The sequence below is a fragment of the Ziziphus jujuba genome, chromosome 12, assembly GCF_031755915.1.
Source record: "Ziziphus jujuba cultivar Dongzao chromosome 12, ASM3175591v1".
In the NCBI taxonomy this organism is placed as follows: Eukaryota; Viridiplantae; Streptophyta; class Magnoliopsida; order Rosales; family Rhamnaceae; genus Ziziphus; species Ziziphus jujuba.
Window position 1 is genome coordinate 2,938,489 of NC_083390.1, and position 20,178 is coordinate 2,958,666.

Consider the following 20,178-nt stretch of genomic DNA (forward strand, 5'->3'; position numbering starts at 1 on the left):
ATTAAATGTTATAGGAGGTTATATTATATTTAAATTTTGGAATAGATTTCATCCAAAATAGATTTGGAACATCAAACATTAACATAAAAATTCTCATTCATGTATAATTCTTACACAACTTGTCAGCTAAAGCTAATATCCAGGTCAATTTCATCATTTAATAGGTACATCCTCTGATTGATGCCCCAACGGTTTGTTGGGTGCTTAAATTGTTATAATTTTTATACACTGGATTTATAAGCTGGAGAGTCCCCTTCCAGCTTCACCTTCATCTTTACCAAGGCCTGGAGCAAAAATCAAAGTTAAACATGAGCTATATTAAATTGCATCATGCATGATAAACCTCAATCAATCACCACAAAATTGACCTATAAGTGTCTATTATATATATATATATATATATATTAAAAAACAAAGAAAAAAAAAAAAGGAAAACAGAGTGCAAAACCAATTAAAAGAATTCACTTGCCTGAAACCGTATTCTGAGATGAGTCACTTGTAAAGTTATAACACGTTACCAAGCTTTTTTTTTTATTATTACACATTCCTAAGTTTTTAACCCTAAAGTACCATATACTCTAGGTTTATCATATGCGAGAGACAACTCCTCAACAATGGCAAGCAAAAATTCACATCGTAATTGAGAAAGTCCCTTTTAAAGTCTTCATACCTACACCCAAAACCAAGGGATTTATGCAATGCTTGCATATAAATCAAATGACTAGAGAAAATTTAATACCTTGGAAGGCCATGAGGCTCTTACATAGAACTACTTGCTCAAGCAACAAATGCCTGATGCTCACGCCCAAAGGACTGTCCACAAAAGAAGAAAAAGATATTAACAAAAGACTCTGTTGGCAAAATATCTTAGCGGGAATAATGAAGAATAAAAAGTATGTACTAGCAAGAATTTTATCTATCTTAGAAGGAATTACCTCTCAGACTTCCTCATGTAATAACTGATATTTAGGTATTCTTTCTGGGGACAGAAAGCAATTCACTATCAGCTTCCTTGTCACTGCTCCCTTAAATATTGCCTGCAAAAAGTGCAAAGAAACTTCATCTAAGACCCATCATACAAATATCTAGAAGCACATATATGAAAGAGCAAGAAGAAATTCTTAGAACTACAAAGTAAGAAAAAACATAGAATCTAAAACAATCATATGAAATGGTTAAAAGTAAAGAAAACTGTAGCAAAGAACCTTATATATACTTTGATGTATCCTAAAATTACCAGACTTTTGTCACTTAGATACAGATAATATTGAAACACATATTTTTCCTGTACAAGCAAATTTTGTCTAATCCAACATACTAATTGAGCTAAAATTTTATATATAGTTTATGAATGTTTTCTAAAAGCCTGACTGCTAATAGAAATGGATTACCATTAAGACATATACAAGGCATGTAGCAAGACCATGATGTGACATGGCCAACAACTACAAGAAACGTGGCTGCTAATAGAAATTAGAAATAGGCATCTAATTTCAGTTCAGGAAATTATGTGTCCTCATATTTATATGGCATCAAAAACACCCATAACTTGGAACTAGTGTTGTATTTGAAGAAAGTTAAAATAGTTATACTAAGAAAGTCAAATGGTTTATCAGAAAAAAAAAATTAAAAAATTAAAAAATTAAAAAATTCATATGAGAGTGCCAGTTCATTCATGGTTTAATTTATAAGAACCAAATGCCATTTACCTCCACAACGTCAATGAAGTCCTGCTTTTGGTGAAATGTGCCAACCCATTTAGTGTGATCTGCAATCCTGCGTGACAACAAAACAACAATCCAATGTGAACCACTATTCTATCAAGATCTCAGTTGCGAGATGCTACTTAATATATCTAAAAATTTAAAAAGATTCTCCTTTCCCCCAAAGCCCATCCAAAAAAAGAGACAGATTCTATTTCTTTAAAATGCAAAGTCACAACTTTTATGCACTCAATTCATCTATAATGTGCAAAATGCATAGGGTCCCATTTGCAGTCACATATATTACATAAAAATCAGTTCAATTCAAATCCAATGATGTTCAGCATCAAAAAGTAATTTACGAAGTGGAAAGATGGGCCTTAATGGAGGGTTTTTAAGATCTGATGGTTTAAAGAGAAAAAAATACAATGAAACAAATGAGAGGGAAAAAAGATTAAACCATAGAACTGAAAAAAAAAAAAAAAAAAAAAAGAAGAAAGAAATAATATCCAGAATCCATCGTCGAGAGGGAGACAAATAGATACAAAAGCATGGCCAAATCGGAGAATGAGAACCTTGTCGATGGTGTCTCTGATGGTGCATCTTAGATACAAATTCAGAAACCTATATTCATGACACAGAATCACAAAAATAAATAAATCAATATACATAGATAAGGAATAAGATCGATCAAAACCCAAAAAAAAAAAAAATGAATAAAAAAATTCGAATAAGGTATTTAAAAACCCTAGCCATAATGCCATTGCCACTGCTCGTCGAGGAGAAAGATCAAAAAGACAAAGAGTATTTGTGAGCGATGGCTTAGGCCATGGGTTTTGGATGGTCTGGGACATCGATATGGGCTGAACAGTGGTGGCTTTGGCTGTTGAACAGTCCTTACTTCTTGCTGGAAAGATAGGAGATAGGTAGGAAAGGAAGGGAATGGGATGGCTGCTTGCTCAAACACGACGGGAGATGGGTGTCGAACACGACCGGAGATGGGTGGGAAAGGAAAGGAATGGGAGGGAAATGGCAATCTAATCTGGACCATCAATTTCAATCCAACGGCCAGCAAAATAAGCATGTTTTTGGTCCGCATGGACTTCTATGCAGTCGGTCCCTATCCTAGACTCTCCCTATATATATATATATAAACATATCATAAGTTATCAAATATCAATAAAAAAAAGTTAAAAAGTGATGGAAACTTATAGAAAAAAATAGAAATCTATAGAAACTTTAAAATTAGCATATTTATTAATTAACTATTATTTTGACTACAAAATTTGAAAAAAAAAAAATTGGATGTGTATTATATCATTGGTAAAGAAATATGCAAAAGAAAAATAAATAGATATCTTGTAAAATTATTTATTAAATAAAAATATATGATACAACAATTACAATTATATTATGATTTATGAATATCATTTTAATATTAAATAGAGTTGGTGGTTGAAATCTATTGCTTTTTTTTCATTCTCAATTATAGATTTGTAATATGAAAAGTAATAATCATAAAATGTATCTTCTTGACAATTTTTTTATTTTTTGAAAAAATATATTTTTGATAATTTAGCATGCAATTATTAGCATGCCAACCATATAAATCTAGCAATGATTTCCTATTATATTGTAACATCCCATATAGGTTGGAAAGGGGAACGAAGCATGGCTTATAAGCGTGTGGATACCTTTCCCTTCAAGAGGCCTTTTGCCAGTGGGACTGGCAAAAACAAAACCGTGCGGGCTGTGCTCAAAGCAGACAATATCTTGTTGCGGGTGGACTGGACTATTACAATACAGTTTACTTATTTTAATTGATATGTGATATGCTATGATGTCAACTTCAGTTTTTTACCCCTGAATTGGTTATCCGCAAAAATATTAAAAATATTATCATGTTATTGTATATATATATATATATGTATTCTATATATTTTAATAATTAATTTATGTTAAACTACTATATTTTATTTTTTAAAGTAAACTACACATCAATAACATTTCTAAACTTTTTTAATAATTCTTTTAAAAATTAAATTTAATAGATATGTCGAAATCACAAAAACTTGATAGAAATTTAAAAAAAAATTATGGATATTATAAAAATTTTGATATGTAAGAATTGACATAATTAAATATAAACGGAAAGTTATTGAAAATTTCCACAAAACTTACAAAAAAATTTACCTTTTAAAAAAAAAGAAAAAAAAAACTAAGATTTCCTATCATGTGTTGGAAAAATGAAAATTTTGTTTAAATATGGTAGAAATTATAAGATAGAGCCATGACTGTGACTTCAATTAAGGGGTCACAAACAGTGACATCGCAAAATGGTTTGAGATCGTCAAAAGGGCCACAAACAACGACATTGTTAAATGGCTTGAAATCATCAATAAAAAGACTAAATATTCATTGGTCCAGTTAAATGTCAAATACACAAAAGCATTACTATTTATCACCATTTGTATATATTATCTGTGGAATCCTTGCTTATATATTAATTAATAATTAATTACATTTAAATTAATTTTAAGTTTTAAGAATACTAAATTCTGATATGAAAAAGTAAACTTTTAACATAAACTAGTTAATAATATAATATGGATTTCACTTGTAATGATCAGTAGTGCTGACAAAATATCATTTTCTATTGCACAATGTCCGTATGGTTAGGGAATTACTTGACTCATTTTTCTGCGTATACCAACTTTAGGCCCAGCTGACGAATCAGCACATGGTAAGCCACGGTAATGAACTCCTTTACAACGGTATTGTGTCATACCCTTCCAATTTTACCCTATAAAGTTTTCTACGGGGATGAAAAGAACCTTTAAGACCTCAAGACTGAAATCTGGTCTCTTCCATTTGGTCTTGGTTAGTCATGAAATAAGTGTTTGATGACTTTAGTGATCTTCAGCCAAGCCAAGTAAGAATATATTATTTTGAGCAATAAAAGTTCCAAATTTCCAATACAGAAAATACCCATAGCTTCATGGTCCCGGAAAACAAAAAAAGACAAATAACAAAAAAGAGGCATCATTGTCTTGCTTGGTCACAGAGCAACGTATCCACTGGTGAAATTTGACTGAACTGACCATATTTGATTCCAGGAAGGCGTATTTAATGAAGTTCTTCACCACAAATCCGATTGCTTCAAACAAGGGGTTGGATTCAATAAGCAAAGGTCATAAATTAAAAGGAAAGGGTAAAATAGGAAACGTTGAACAAAAATATACGGTGGCATAGGAGTATAGTAGCGTGGCAATATCTATGGCATCCCTTATTAAGCTAGCCTAATATAATACGAATGAAGTACAAGTTTCATATAAAAATATTTTTAACATAAGCTCTCGAACCCATTCTCGATATCATATTATTATTATGAATTATTTTCCACAGTTTTTGATTCACTATACGTTGGTTCTGTTCCTCATTTTCAGACTTTGCACTTGCTTAGACACAATATCTATAGAATCCCATCCCATTAGAGAGGGTGATGTTTTAGTCTCCAGCGAAGAAAATTTTGCACTTGGATTCTTCAACAGATCAAATAATTACCGCTACGTTGGAATTTGGCATCGCAACATTCCAGGGCAAACGGTTCTGGGTTGCTAACAGAGATAATCCTATAAACGACTCCTCTGGTTTTCTCACCATTGATACTACAAATGGAAACCTTGTACTCTACAAAACAAACAGGATTAATATTAATCAAACTGTAGGTTGTCTGGTCCACAAATGCTCCTTCTTCAGCATGTTCACCAGTAAGTGATTGTGTAGCTCAGCTACTCGACTCGGGTAACCTTGTTTTGCTCCATAACATCAGTAAACAGGTTATATGGCAGCTTTTTGACCACCCAACAAACACAATGCTTCCAAGCATGAAATTTGGGATAGATCGAAGAACTGGAGCAAATAGGTTCCTTACATCTTGGAAGTCAGAAGATGATCCACGGACGGGAAATTACTCTTTTAGGATGGACCCAAGTGTCTGCTTTTGTACAAAGCTCAGATTCCATGGTGGAGGGTTGGCCACTGGAATGGCATTATATGGAGTGGCATACCAGCATTACCGGTTAAATTCCACTTCAATGTGGTTTTTGTGTATGACAGCAATGGGATCAGTGATGTATGGGGTGTCTTCAATTCATCAATCTTGTCCCGAATTGTTGTAAATGAGTCTGGAATGGTTCAACTCTTTATATGGTACGAGGGAGATGAACGAAGATGGAATGAGATGTGGTCAGCACCAACGGATCGCTGTGACCCATATGGAGATTGCAGTTCATTTGGTCTTTGTGATACTAGCAGTCCTGTACAGTTTGAGTGCAGTTTTTTGCCGGGATACGAACCCAGGTCACCTACTGAATGGTACATGAGAGATGCGAACCATGGCTGTGTAAGGAAACCAGGGTCATTGATTTGTAGGGAAGGTGAAGGGTTTGTGAAAGTGGCAAATGTGAAAGTTCCCGATACATCTAGAGTTGATGTGATTAACAGTGGTTTGATCTTGAAAGCATGTGAGAAGGAGTGCTGGAGGAACTGCAATTGCACAGCCTATGCCAGTGCAGATGTTAGTGAAGGAGGGAGTGGATGCATACTATGGCATGGGAATTTGACTGATACCAGAAAGTTCATAGCCGATGGTGGTCAAGACTTATACATTCGCGTTGATGAGCATGAATTAGGTACTTTCTTCTGAGCATGGTAAATTTTCTTTCCATATATTTAATTGAATTGTTATTCATAACCATTTTGTAGTTTTTTTCCAGCCAAATATACGAAGCAATCTAAAGGTTTACTTGCCACTAAAGGGACTCATACTATACTGGTAGCCTGTGTTGTAGCAATTTTGTTTAGCATCATCTTCTTTGCATATTGGTTTTTAAAGAGGAGAAGAAAAGGTGTGTCAAACTTTTTTTTTGTACTTTTGTTTTCTACTAAGATTTCAAACATTTATGTGTTTTACTGTGTCAAATTAATGCGACAACTGAACAGTAGGTCAAAAGTCAAGGTGTCTTAAACAATATTGAATTTGCTTATCCTTTTGTGTTGGAAGATTCTGTGTTTTATTTGCTATACGGCCTTTGGCTTTTTTGCTGGTGAAAATTACTGTGGTGACACAAAGTAAATTCAAGGTTTCAATCTTCAAGTAAGAAAGGAACGCCAGTGTTGGAAAATCAGAAAACAAAATTGGAAAAACTAAGTAACACAAACAACAACAACAAGATTTAGCGAGGTTCGGCCAAGATTGCCTACATCCTCATTGCTCCGGTGAGAGCTTCTGGTATTTTATTGAACAGCTACCGTCTAGGAAACAATTACAGAACTCAAACTATGGAAACACTCAGATATTCACAACCCAAAGCCCCTGTTACACCCTTTACACTCTGTGTTCTTTACCAAACTCACAAAGAACTCACAAAGAATATCAGTTACACAAAGAAGAACACGAGGGAATGAAAACAGAGTCTTGGAGCTTTCCTGCCTTCTGCAATTTTCTGGAAATTTCGTGTTTTTTTACTCTCTATCACGTTGTGAAGAAGAAAGCTATATAAATATAACCAGTGTTGCTCAAATGACGTCACTCTACTTAAGATGTGAGGCAAAGTGACCATTTTACCATTCTTTACTTCCAAAATAATGAAGTGCACCATTTTGACCTCCTAAAGCTTCAAAACAATCAAAATAGATTCTGCACAAGATTTTGCACTAGTTTCTGCACCAGTTTCTACAGCACATTACAGCAACAATATAAGATAAATTTGAGGATTAAATCATCACATATCTCCACCTAATCTTCAAATTCAATCAAAAATAACCATCACCAAATCAACCTGCTCCAACTTGTAGCAGATTCTTGCAAGTATTAAACTTGCTAACAATTAGCACCTTTGTACCCATATCAGAAGGATTGAGCTCAGTAGGGATTTTCTTCAACTTAATTACCTGTTGAGCTGTCATGTCTCGGATAAAGTGATACCTAACCTGAATATGCTTAGATCTTTCATGAAACACCAGATTTTTACACAAGTGGATTGCACTTTGACTATCTGAATATAAAACAACCTCTTGATTAAGTGCTTTAAGTTCTATTAACAGACCTTTAAGCCAAATGGCTTCTTTTGTAGCCTCTGTTGTTGCCATATACTCAGATTTAGTTGCCAATAAAGCCACCACAGGTTGTAGATGAAACTTCCAACTTATACAATTTCCACCCAAAGTGAGCACATAAGAAGGCATAGATCTCCTTCTATCCCTATCACTAGCATAGTCAGAATCCACATACCCAATTAGTTCAACTTCACTTGAATTTCCTTTATAAGACAATCCTTCACTAATCGAATGCTTCAAATATCGTAGAAGGCATTTCATTGCCTCCCAATGATCTCGGCCGGGATTAGCCATGTATCTACTCAAGACACTAATGGCATGAGCTAAATCTGGCCTAATGCATATCATCACATACATCACAGATCCCACAGCATTTGAATATGGTACAACCACCATATCTTCCTTCTCTTACTCTGTAGCTGGACATTGCTCACTAAACAGCTTGAAATGTCCACCAAGTGGAACATTAGTTGGTTTTGCACCATCCATTGAAAACCTGGACACCACTTTATGAATGTATGAAGATTGCAACAGCTTCGTCTCATATCTTGATCTGTTTCTCACAATTTCTATTCCCAAAATCGTTTTGGCATGTCCAAGGTCCTTCATATCAAACTCAGACTTGAGTAAATTCTTCACAAAGAGTATAACTTTACCATTCGGACATGCTAGTAGCATATCATCTACATACAACAGAAGATACACAACTTTATCGGTCATAAGATCCTTAAAATATAAGCAACTGTCAAAATTGCTTCTTACAAAACCAGCATCCACCATAAAAGAATCAAATCTTTTATACCACTGTCTTGGTGATTGCTTAAGACCATAAAGTGATTTCTTAAGCAAACACACAATATCTCCACTTTTTTTCTTAATCTCAAAACCTTCGGGCTGCCTTATGTATATTGTTTCTTCTAATTCTCCATGAAGAAATGCAGTCTTGACATCCATCTGTTCTAACTCCCAATCAAACTGAGTCACCAAGGCCAACATGACCCTAATGGTTGTGTATTTAACCACTGGTGAGAAGATTTCATTGTAATCTATGCCTTCCATTTGAGTGAACCCCTTAGCCACTAATCTAGCTTTAAACCTCATTGGTTCAGACTTTGACATTCCTTCCTTGACTTTGTAGATCCATTTGCAATCTACAATTTTCTGGTTTGTAGGTGCTGGTACCAACTCCCAAGTCTCATTTTTATGTAAAGATTCCATTTCTTCAACCATATCTTCTTTCCATTTTGCAGCTTCCTTTGATTTTACAGCTTCCAAATAACTTCTTGGCTCATTATCTGTAAGATCTTGAAATGCCACTGAGGCATAAGCTGTAAAATCTGCATAGCTGTACTTCCTATTGGGCTTCACTTGTCTCTTTGTTCTATCTCGGGTTAACAAGTATCCTGGTGAAGCTATATTTATGTGTCTTGAATTTGAGGATTGCTGGTTTGCTTGATAATCTTTTGAATCCACATTTGATTGGGTAGGGGTATGCTTTTTAGGTTCATCAACTCCTCCAGATTCAACAGCAGCCTCAAGTGATGCCTTATCACTTAGATTTCCATCATCTTGCTTTTCCATCTCAGGAAATAAATCAAAACACTTAATTTCCAGCAAGTTACTAGCCTCACTACCTGCACTGTTAGTAACTTTACATGGCATAGAATTTTCATCAAAAATAACATATCTACTTATAATGACTTTATAACCTTGACTTCCTTCATCCCAAAGTCTATAGCCCTTAACACCTAAAGGATAACCTAAGAAAACACATTTTATGCTCCTGGGCTCTAATTTACCTTCAGATTGATGGACATAAGCAGTGCAGCCAAAGACTCTTAGCTTGCTGTAATCCGGTTTCTTACCAAGCCACACATGTTTAGGGGTCTTAAAGTTCAAAACATTAGATGGTGACAAATCTATCAAATGCATAGCTGTCATAACAGCCTCACCCCAAAACAATTTAGGCAAACCAGAAGAAACAAGCATACATTTCACCTTATCAAGCAAAGTCCTATTCATCTTTTCAGCCATACCATTTTGCTGTGGTGTGTGCTTAATAGTTCTATGTCTTAGTATACCATGAGACTTACAAAAAACATCAAATTCTTTATGACAAAACTCAAGGTCATTGTCTGTCCTCAAAGTTTTAACAGATTTACTGGTTTGGTTTTCAATAAGTAATTTCCATTCTTTAAACTTAGTAAAAACTTCATCTTTCGTTTTCAACAAATAAACCCAAACTTTTCTAGAAAAATCATCAATTATAGATAAAAAATACCTGTTTCCACTTTGTGTTTGCACCTTAGCAGGACCCCACAAATCAGCATGAATATACTCCAATACAGATCTAGCTCTATGTGTACTCAAATTAAAACTAAGTCTATGTTATTTTCCCAAAATACAGGTTTCATATGACTTCAATTGCTGATTATGTCCTTGTCAAACACATTTTGTTTGTTCAAATACTATAGGCCTTTTTCACTTATGTGACCTAACCTTTTATGCTACAAAACAGTCTTGTCCATAGCTTGTGAACTAACTGAAGCATTATTAGAATTAACTATTGTTTTACCAAGCAAAACATACAAGCCATTCTTTTTACACCTTTCATTACAACAAGAGAGCCCTTAGTCACTTTCATAGTATCATTTTCAGTTTTCCACGATAAACCCGACTCATCTAACATGTCAAGCGAAATTAAGTTTCTCTTCAAATCAGGGACATGTTTTACTGAAGTAAGGATCTTAACAGTACCATCTAATAACTGTAGTTGTACATTTCCAATGCCAGCAACTTGACATGACCGGTTGTTTCATAGAAGGACTTATCCACCCTCACACTTAGAATGTCAGGACCCGTCCAGAATTTCTCCCCGGAACTTTAGACAAGCCCTGATCCCAGGGAAATACCACTTAACCTTCCAACGGAAAATCCGGTAGCACCTCTTCTAAGGGTAGGACTAACCAAAAATTTCCTGCACTGAAAACACACTTCTATATTCATCCCCTTATTCCTCCCACAATACTACAAATTGGTTCCACAAATTTACAGCACTTCAATTAACAACAGTAATCCAGTGCATAATTAATACATAAATGTCCAATACAGTAAACAGAGCTTCATGAATTACTATTAAACATAGAATACAACAAGAGTGAAAGAAGTATTACAACTGCAATAAAAGAAGAACAGGGTACTTCTCGAACTAAGACAGCGATGAAGATCAAGTCCACTCCGGATGAATACCGACAAACCTGGTACCTAGAGGAACGGAATTTAAAAATATGAGATGCTAATCATCTCAGTGAGTGACCCTATCTACTATACAATTATAATACCACAGTAATTAAGTAGATAAATAATAATTAATTGAAAATAATAATTTCTCACAAAACCCTTACAATTATCTTGGTTGGAAAAGTTCCCCTTTTAAAACATTTTCACAAAACCTTTTATTCGTAATCCCCGAAAACGAAGACATTAATTCATTCAAATGAATATCAAATAAAATATAATAAGTCAAGCATCCAAAATTTATAATTTAAAGGAAATTAATTTATTGAATAATTAAGTAAAGGGAAAATGAAACCAATTTAAATCCCCATTCAATTAAATAATAAAAACATAATTAATCATATTCTTAATTCCAATACAATTTCAAAATATTTATTTTAAAATCCTAGTTCTGAAAATCACTTGATGCACCCACTATATACCAGTGGTGCCAACAGTACCCAGCGTCCGAAGGTACCGCCAGACAGGAGGTTATAGAGAGAAACCGGCATACGGTCGCGTGGCGTCCCACCGCGCCGCTGCAAACAGGTGTCCCGGCCATGGAGGGGCGGCCTACCCTCATCCGATGGCAAACACAGGACAACCCCATAAAATCACCTGCGTGCTACTCACACCCACCTGCGCCCTAATCACATCAATGTGCACACTAACCATATCACATATAAACAGAACACCAGTACGTGTATGGTGCATCTAAAAATCATAAATCAATACATCTCAAAATTTCAAATTTTCCATAAATATAGAAGGTTTATCCCATCAAATTAAACCCGGAAATTCTCCACAATTTCTTTATAATCAACGTCATAAATTCATCGCATAAATTCCATAATTTTCAAATCCACCAGCTCTCAAATCCACCAATTTAAATATTCAATTTTTTCCAATGGCATAAATATTTTTGAAATATAATAAATTAAATCACATAATATTCCATGGGCATATTTATAAAAATTGAAGTCACCAACATAAACAAATATTTTCCTTGAAATATTTGAAAATCAAATCATGCCCAAATTAATGTTAAAACCACAAGAATTTCATATATAATTGAATTCCAAAATTCTCAAGACCATAAAATAATTTTCGCACAGCATAAATTTATATAATGCATATTTTCTTTAATCAAAATAAATCCACCAATAATTTCCACAATAATCAATTAAATATTTGACACATAGAATATAATTTTCAAATATTTAAATCACACATAATATTCACAAATTTAATTCCCGAAATTAATTTGCAGGTGGGTCACTCACCTGGAGAACGTAATTAAACCACGATCCACTATAAGATCAATTCCACAACTCACCCGTGCTCCTAGAACACAATTCACACACAGTCAAATAAATTAATATTTTATTCGGGTAAAAAATACCCGGTACCTGGGGGGTTAAACACAAACGTTAACCAAAATTGTCGAATAATATACCGAATCGAAGCTTGAGGAATGAGGATCACATTACCGGTCTCCATCGACCCCAATTCCGCCGGTGGTGGCCGGAAAGTTTCGGCCGGTCTTGATCTCCTCTTATCTCACAAACCGCTTCGTATTTTGGAAATTGGAGGCCATATTTGGATTCAGAGGACCCAAAATAGGGGAAAAGGGGTGGCAATTTGGACTGGGCTGGCCGGAATACGGCGGAATCGCCGAAAAAAAATTCAACCCGCCGCCGCGACTTCACCGGCCCGATCTAGGCACGTCGCTGGCCGGCCGGTCGCCAAATTTGGCTGGTGAGCTCGCCGGTGTGTGGTCTTGGATGATGGCCAACGCGTGTGGCAAGATGGTGGCCGGAAAAGATAAACACGGGAGAGAGAGAGACGGCCGGAGGGAGAAAAAATGAAGGAGAAGGAAGAAGGAGGAAGAAGAAGAAGAAGAAAGAAAAAGAATTCCTCCCGTGTCCCTGCCCCTTTTTCCCCACGTGGGGAGAAGAAAAGAAAAAGAAAAAGAAAAAGAAAAAGGAAAATAAAATAAAATAAAAATAATTAAATAATATTAAAAATAATATTATTACATAAAATAACAATAAAATAATAATTTGGTATTAAGCATGGTTAACATGTGGCATCTCAACATGGTGACACATGGTCACATTTATTAAGTCACACGTGGCACATCGTTACACGTTTAAAAATAATATTAAAATAATACAGTGTTTGAAAAACTCTACTGGTCCATAACTTTCAAACCACATGTCCAAATCGGACATGTCGCTAGTCTACGGACTCATACCGACTAGTACTTCACAACCATGCATGAGTCAAAGCTCAACTTTGCATAAATAAAAAGTCAACTCGAGCACCCATTGGACAGTTTGGACCTCAACTCGTTTTGCTCATAACTTTCAAACTGTAGCTCTGTTTTCAACGTGCTACTAGTCTACGAACTCGTGCCAACGTGTACTTCGTAATGGTACCTCAGTCAACCTAGAATTTCAACTGGAACAAAAAGTCAACTTTTGACCCTTTGGTCAACGGTCAAAGTCAAAGTCAACGGTCAACGGTCAAAGTTGAAAATTTTCCGTTGTACTTCGGGACGGGGTGTTACATAGAATGAGAATGGAAAAAACTTAAATCAGGACACATATGAAAGGAACAACTTGAATCTAACACCCATTCAGATTTGTCTTGGCTGGAAGACACAACCAAGACCTCTGCAGGCTCCAAACCATTGTAAGCCACTGCCAAGTCACCAGTTACTTGGCCTTTCTGTTTTTCATCTTTCTTTTTCTTAAAACAATTCTTAATGAAATGGCGCCCTCTCTTGCAGTAGTAACACTTTCTGCCTGGAATCCTAGACTTAGATTTAAAACTCTCTCTAGATTTGCTCCTATGGTCACCATGACCCCAAGTTCGTGTGGTGTTTCTACCTTTCACTATAAGACCTTCCCCTTTGGATTTAGATTTCAATTCTAAATCTCGGGACCTGAGGGCACTCACTACTGTTTCTAAGGACAAAGTGTCTCTGCCATAATGGCATTCTTCACTTCTCTATAAGTCTCAGGCAAGAAGTTTAATAATATCACAGCATGATGTTCATCATCAAAAACAACATTACAATTTGCAAGACTCAGTATTAAGCGATTAAAAGAATTAAGGTTAGCATCTAAGTCCTTAGTGGTATCCATTTTGAATCCAAAAAATTGTTCTAATAAAAGAATTCTGTCAAGAAAGATCTCACCAAGTAAAGGTGTTCATGTTTCTACCACATCTTTGAAGTAGTACTCACATCATCTACCTGCCTCAACACATTGTCAGAAAGATGAAGGATGATAGTACTCATTACAATTTCATCAATTTTAGGCTTTTTTTCTTCGGTGACATCTGCTGCATATGATCCATCGATCGCCCTTGCCACCTTCATTTGGACCAGGACCGTACTCATCTTCTTGAGCCAGAGCAAGAAGTCTCCTTTGCCATTGAAAACCTCAATCTCCACTTTTGTAGACATCCTTGGCATTAGCAAGAACCAAAATCTCTCTTCCAAGATTGTTAGTTACGAACTCACCAGGAACCCAAAAAAAAAAAAAAAAAAAAACCTAATGAACCAAGAATTGAAGGAATACTCAATTCACCAAGAATTGAAAAATGCCCAACTCACCAAGGATTGAAAAAATACCCAACTCACCAAGAATTGAAAAAAAAAAACCCAATTCACTAAGAATTGAAAAGAAAAAGACCCAACTCACCGAAAAATTGAGAAGAATACCCAATAGCTCTGATACCACTGTTGGAAAATCAGAAAGCAAAACTGGAAAAACTAAGTAACACAAACAACAATAACAAGATTTAGCGAGGTTCGGCCAAGATTGCCTACGTCCTCGTTGCTCTGGTGAGAGCTTCTGGTATTTTATTAAACAGCTGCTATCTAGGAAACACAGAACTCAAACTATGGAAACACTCAAATATTCACAACCCAAAGCCCCTATTACACCCTTTACACTCTATGTTCTTTACCAAACTCACAAAGAACTCACAAAGAATATCAGTTACACAAAGAAGAACACAAGGGAATGAAAACAGAGTCTTGGAGCTTTCCCGCCTTTTGCAATTTTTTGGAAATTTCATGTTTTTTTACTCCCTTTCACATTGTGAAGAAGAAAGCTATATAAATATAACAAGTGTTGCTCAAAACGACGTCACTTTACTTAAGATGTGAGGCAAAGTGACCATTTTATCATTCTTTACTTCCAAAATAATGAAGTGCACAGTTTTGACCTCTTGAAGCTTCAAAGCACTAAAAATAGATTCTGCACCAGATTTTGCACCAGTTTCTGCACCAGTTTCTACAGCACATTACAGCAGCAATATAAGATAAATTTGAGGATTAAATCATCACAGCTAGAGACATATATATATATATATAGACAATAATAAAGATGGAATGATTTAGTCTTTCATTTCTCTGTTATCACTTCTTTTGTAAAAAAGGAGCTAAAAAGTGTGTGATAATATCCTATTTTTGTGTCAAGGACAACATAATTTGTTCCTCAATGCTAACATTAATTCTAGAGAATCCCCCAAGGAGAAGAATATCGGGAAGAGTAAAAGATATCCAGATTTACCATTTTTCGATCTAAGAACATTAATTACCGCCACAGACAATTTCTCTACCATAAATGAGCTTGGACAAGGTGGATTTGGATCAGCTTATAAGGTAATTAATTAAACTAGATAGAATATTCAGAAGCATTTAATAATCACATTACTTCTTTTTATTTCACATGGCTTCCCATTCAGTGCTTTTTGATTAATATTATTTGCCAAATTTACAAGTATGAGGAAAAACTAAGCGTGATTAGAACTGAAACATGCAGTTTGATTAAATTATAATGCCAGAGTAAGAGAGCTTGGGAGATAGGGGATTTCATGACCTATATATATATATATAACTGGTGTATGATTTCAGGGTCAACTAGTTAGTGGATAGGAGATAGCTGTGAAAAGGTTATATAAACATTCGGGACAAGGAATGGAAGAGTTTAAGAACGAAGTCATGGTGATCGCAAAACTACAGTACAGAAATCTAGTGAGGCTTTTGGGTTGTTGCATCTATAAGGAAGAGAAGATGTTAATATATGAATACTTACCAAACAAAAGCTTGGACTACTTTATATTTGGTAAGACCTTTTCAAAATAATCAGTTTACTAAAATTGCACAAATGAAAATCATATATAGTATCATTTCAATCATGCAATTACATTTTCAACTAAGCCTTAATCTAGACTGAAGCTTTGTTACAATATGTTCTAGATGCAACAAGATGGTCCCATTTAGACTGGACAAAGAGGTTCGAATTTGTTACTGGAATTGCTCGAGGGATCTTATATCTCCACCAAGATTCAAGACTGAAAATCATCCACAGAGATCTAAAAGCTAGCAATGTTCTATTAGATGTTTCAATGAATCCAAAAATTTTAGATTCTGGAATGGCTAGGATGTTTGGAGACAACCAAATTCAAGCAAATACAAACAGAGTAGTTGGCACATAGTAAGTGACCATATTCATTCATTCATGATAGTCACTTACTTGGACAAAAGATGAACAAGAGTGTATGCTTTTCTTTTTATATTTTGTGCCTGCAGTGGTTATGTGTCACCGGAATACACAATGCAAGGGCTATATTCAACAAAATCGAATGTGTTTAGCTTTGGTGTTTTGCTACTAGAGATCATTAGTGGCAGGAAGAACACAGATTATGTCAATGGAAGCTCCTCGCCAAATCTCATTGCACATGTAAGTTTTGCTTTCTAAGTGCTCATTTGGTAGCCTTTATGTTATTTGTTTTCAGTTTTTTTTTCTTTTAAGATTTTACATTAGTTGTGTATGATGGGCTTTTGCTTCAAATGATAGTTAGGCTTCTAAGAACAAAAGTATAGTCTTAAAGAAAAAAAAAATATATACATATATATATGTGTAAAATGAAAGCCGTTTCAAACTGTTATAAATAATAATAATAATAATAATAAAGGCTCATGTTAGCATACATCTTTGTTATTACAAATGACTATTATAATAGTCATTTTATCAATAATTAGGCATGCTTAGTCTTCAACAAACGACCTTATTATTAATTGCTTACTTTGACAATCATACTAAAAATGAAAACTCATCTTTTTGAGTGATATGGATATGGATATGGGAATTATGGAAGGAAGGAAAAGTGTTGGTTATAGTTGATCCAACAGTTTGTCAGCCATTTTCTGCTCAGGAGATTTCAAAATGCATCCACATAGGGCTACTGTGTGTGCAGGAAGATGTAACAGATCGACCGACCATGTCCACTGTTTTGCCATGCTGGCTAATGAAACCTCTCTTCCTCCACCCAACACGCCTGCTTTTATTTACCTAAAGAATACCTCTCGTAATGCAGACTCTTCAATGTCTAGATCAGGAGAAGCTGCCTCTTCGAATAGCATTACCATAACTACACTTGAAGCTCGTTGAGCATAATATATAATGTGTGACCTTCTTCCTCTTCTACAATAATATTGTATTGACTTAATTTAATGAACCACATGTTCCCATACTTCTGATTTAATATTTGAAGAATAATTCATATAGAAGAACAGTGGAGTTATAAGTATATTGATAAATGTTATGGAGGGAATAAAAATAAAAAGCTTTTTTTTCTTTTTTCTTTATATCAAAAAAATGTTCTTTATCATGAAAAATATGCTCTTTATATTAAAGAGTCCTTTTGAAGATACTCTTAAACTCTATAAAAGATTCCTACAAAGTTAATATGCAGTTTAGAAAAATCAATTAAAATCTATAAATTCATGTAATGTCATTCACTCCTTTAAAATCTATCAAAATATTAATTGAATAGATTTCTTAGTTTATCAATTGATGATGTGAAGACTTCAAACAAAAAGAGAAATGATAAATATCAAGGGGGTTTGAATTAATTTCAGTTGTTTGTCTAGCCACTATAATTAATTAGCTAGGTTGGATGTAAATACAAATTTCAAGTTCATAGTACTTTCTATTAAGAAAGTACCATAAAAGACACTTTTAATATGAAGAAAGTACTATAAAAGACACTTTTAATATGCAACCATCTTCTTTAATTATAAAAATAGCTAGAACATTAAAGAGTATATTTGGTAGCATGTATAAAATGAGTTGGATTATATTATCGAGAAGTTCTTATTGCAATGGAAAATAAATTCTTTGTAGTCCTATGAGAATGCAAAGGACCAAAATACCCCTATTTGTTTATTTATTTTTACTTTCTTCCGCATTCTCTTGAACTGGTTATCAAAGTAGCCTAACCCCAAAAACAAATAAATAAAATCAATAAATTTACATAGATGGGGAAGAGAAGCAGTGGAATTATCTTTGGATTAGGCTCCAATTAGCATATTCTGATGTTTGAGTACAAAGAAGCATCGAAACATCCACAATAACCAGAAACAACGAAAACATTACCACAGTCAGATTCATATCCATCAAAGCAGTAAAGATTGGATCTTTTCTTAGATACGATTTTTAGCTTGTGGATAACAAAACTTCCAGGGAGGGCAAAATAATTAGCAACATTTTTTAGTAACAAAAGTCTCAGAAATTGCTCAAAAATCACGCTGTTAAAGGGGATGGAAAAATTCGATAGTAAATAGGAAGACAAAAGATTAAACTTTTGAAATCTAAAAGGTTTTGGACTTCATATTTAGAATGAAATAATTAGATTTTGCCTGGGGTTTGTAAATTGATATTCTTGCGCTTTGCTTGAAAGCCAAGCAATAGTTTGACGCGAAGAAAATCAACTTCACAGAGTCAAGACGCCATGGATATAAGATTTCCAATCTTGTCGGCGATCGCCAAAGTCCGGATGGTTCAATTTGGGTGGTTGATTTTGCCTGACAGGCCCTCCTCCTCCTATAGACTTTATACGTTGGTTTGGTTTATACGACATAAAAAAATATATATATATATATATATATATATTAATATTAAAATATTAATAATAATATTTAATAAAGGATATTATAGAAATTTAAAAATAAAGACACTGTATAAAAATTTTTCAGCAATGTATTTAGCACTTCGCTATGTTATCTCATTCTATACAATGTTTGGAAGTAATGGCGCGCTTGGACAAGCGCCTAAAATCAAGTGGACCCCACTACCTAATAAGGGTTGGCCGGTATTATATAAATCCATTGTGGGGTTGGGCTGTTCGCGAATTGGACTTTTACTTTTTTATTTTTTGAACAAACTATATAGTCTATATTATTAAAATAAATAAATAAAATCCTCTTCTTAGTCAATGCCCGCACTACACTTCTGCATAAAAACCATAAAATAAACAAAAAAGCCTGCATGATTTTCTTCTTCTTTTTTTTAATTATATCATTTTAATAGTATATGATCTTAAATATTATTATTATTAATGATTAAAATTAAAACTAATATATTAAAGATAATGTAATTATTTAAGAAAATTGATTGTAATATAAGAATAATAACAATTTAATTTTTATTTATTATAATAGAAAACTCAATATTATTTTTTTTTCATTTTTTAATGCTAAAACAGTTTTTTAATTCTTTTAATATACGTATATATATTTTGATAGTATAACTATTATCATTAATACTAAACAGAACTTTATTAAATATATTATGAACAATGTAATTAATTTTTAAATAGCAATAATAATAGAAAATCGATTTTATCTATTTTAAATTTATAAAAAAATTATATGAATAATAATAAGAAAATTAATATCATCTATTTTGAGCAATGTAATTATTTATATAAAATTATATGAACAATAAAATTATTTTATTTTAACAAAAATATTTTTTTACAAAAATTTGTAAAATATACCATCCTATATAATATAAGCAAATATAATATAGAATAACATAATACAAATTAATACAAGACATATGCTTGCTAATACAATCATGCATGCTAAATGAGTCCCGAATCCATTAACATGCACTCTGTTTTATGCTCTGTTTGCTCTGTTTTCTTGTTTTTATTTTTATTTTTATATAATTATATATTTTAATTTATTAGTCAACAGCTTTGAACATTTTAT

The 20,178-nt window shown here is 33.8% G+C and overlaps 2 protein-coding genes and 1 pseudogene across 2 annotated transcripts; 2 read left to right on the forward strand and 1 right to left on the reverse strand.

Annotated features, from left to right (window-relative positions):
• Positions 1 to 4,526: 4,526 nt before the first annotated feature.
• LOC125418421 (G-type lectin S-receptor-like serine/threonine-protein kinase At1g11410) lies at positions 4,527 to 6,411 on the forward strand. The gene is made up of 5 exons (XM_060813529.1): positions 4,527 to 4,583; positions 4,820 to 4,893; positions 5,150 to 5,309; positions 5,432 to 5,736; positions 5,823 to 6,411. Exons 1-5 carry the CDS (start codon positions 4,527 to 4,529, stop codon positions 6,409 to 6,411), a joined length of 1,185 nt encoding a protein of 394 aa, XP_060669512.1.
• Positions 6,412 to 7,375: 964 nt separating this feature from the next.
• Positions 7,376 to 8,219, reverse strand: LOC125418422 (secreted RxLR effector protein 161-like). Its single transcript, XM_048461942.2, has 2 exons — positions 7,547 to 8,219; positions 7,376 to 7,440 (listed from the first exon to the last, which is right to left on the reverse strand). Exons 1-2 carry the CDS (start codon positions 8,217 to 8,219, stop codon positions 7,376 to 7,378), a joined length of 738 nt encoding a protein of 245 aa, XP_048317899.2.
• Positions 8,220 to 15,014: 6,795 nt separating this feature from the next.
• On the forward strand, positions 15,015 to 17,572 carry LOC107428202 (receptor-like serine/threonine-protein kinase SD1-7; annotated as a pseudogene).
• The last annotated feature ends 2,606 nt before the right edge of the window (positions 17,573 to 20,178 follow it).

Excerpts from the sequence above, each read along its gene's own strand:
- LOC125418421 (XM_060813529.1), top strand. The coding sequence starts at position 4,527 with ATGAAAAGAACCTTTAAGACCTCAAGACTGAAATCTGGTCTCTTCCAT. Across the intron at positions 4,584-4,819 it reads GTCTCTTCCATTTGGTCTTG|GAAGGCGTATTTAATGAAGT; the intron begins GTTAGTCATGAA and ends ATTTGATTCCAG. Across the intron at positions 4,894-5,149 it reads GTTGGATTCAATAAGCAAAG|ACTTTGCACTTGCTTAGACA; the intron begins GTCATAAATTAA and ends CCTCATTTTCAG.
- LOC125418422 (XM_048461942.2), bottom strand. The coding sequence starts at position 8,219 with ATGGTGGTTGTACCATATTCAAATGCTGTGGGATCTGTGATGTATGTG. Across the intron at positions 7,441-7,546 it reads TCTGCTACAAGTTGGAGCAG|AAACTGGTGCAGAAACTAGT; the intron begins GTTGATTTGGTG and ends AATGTGCTGTAG.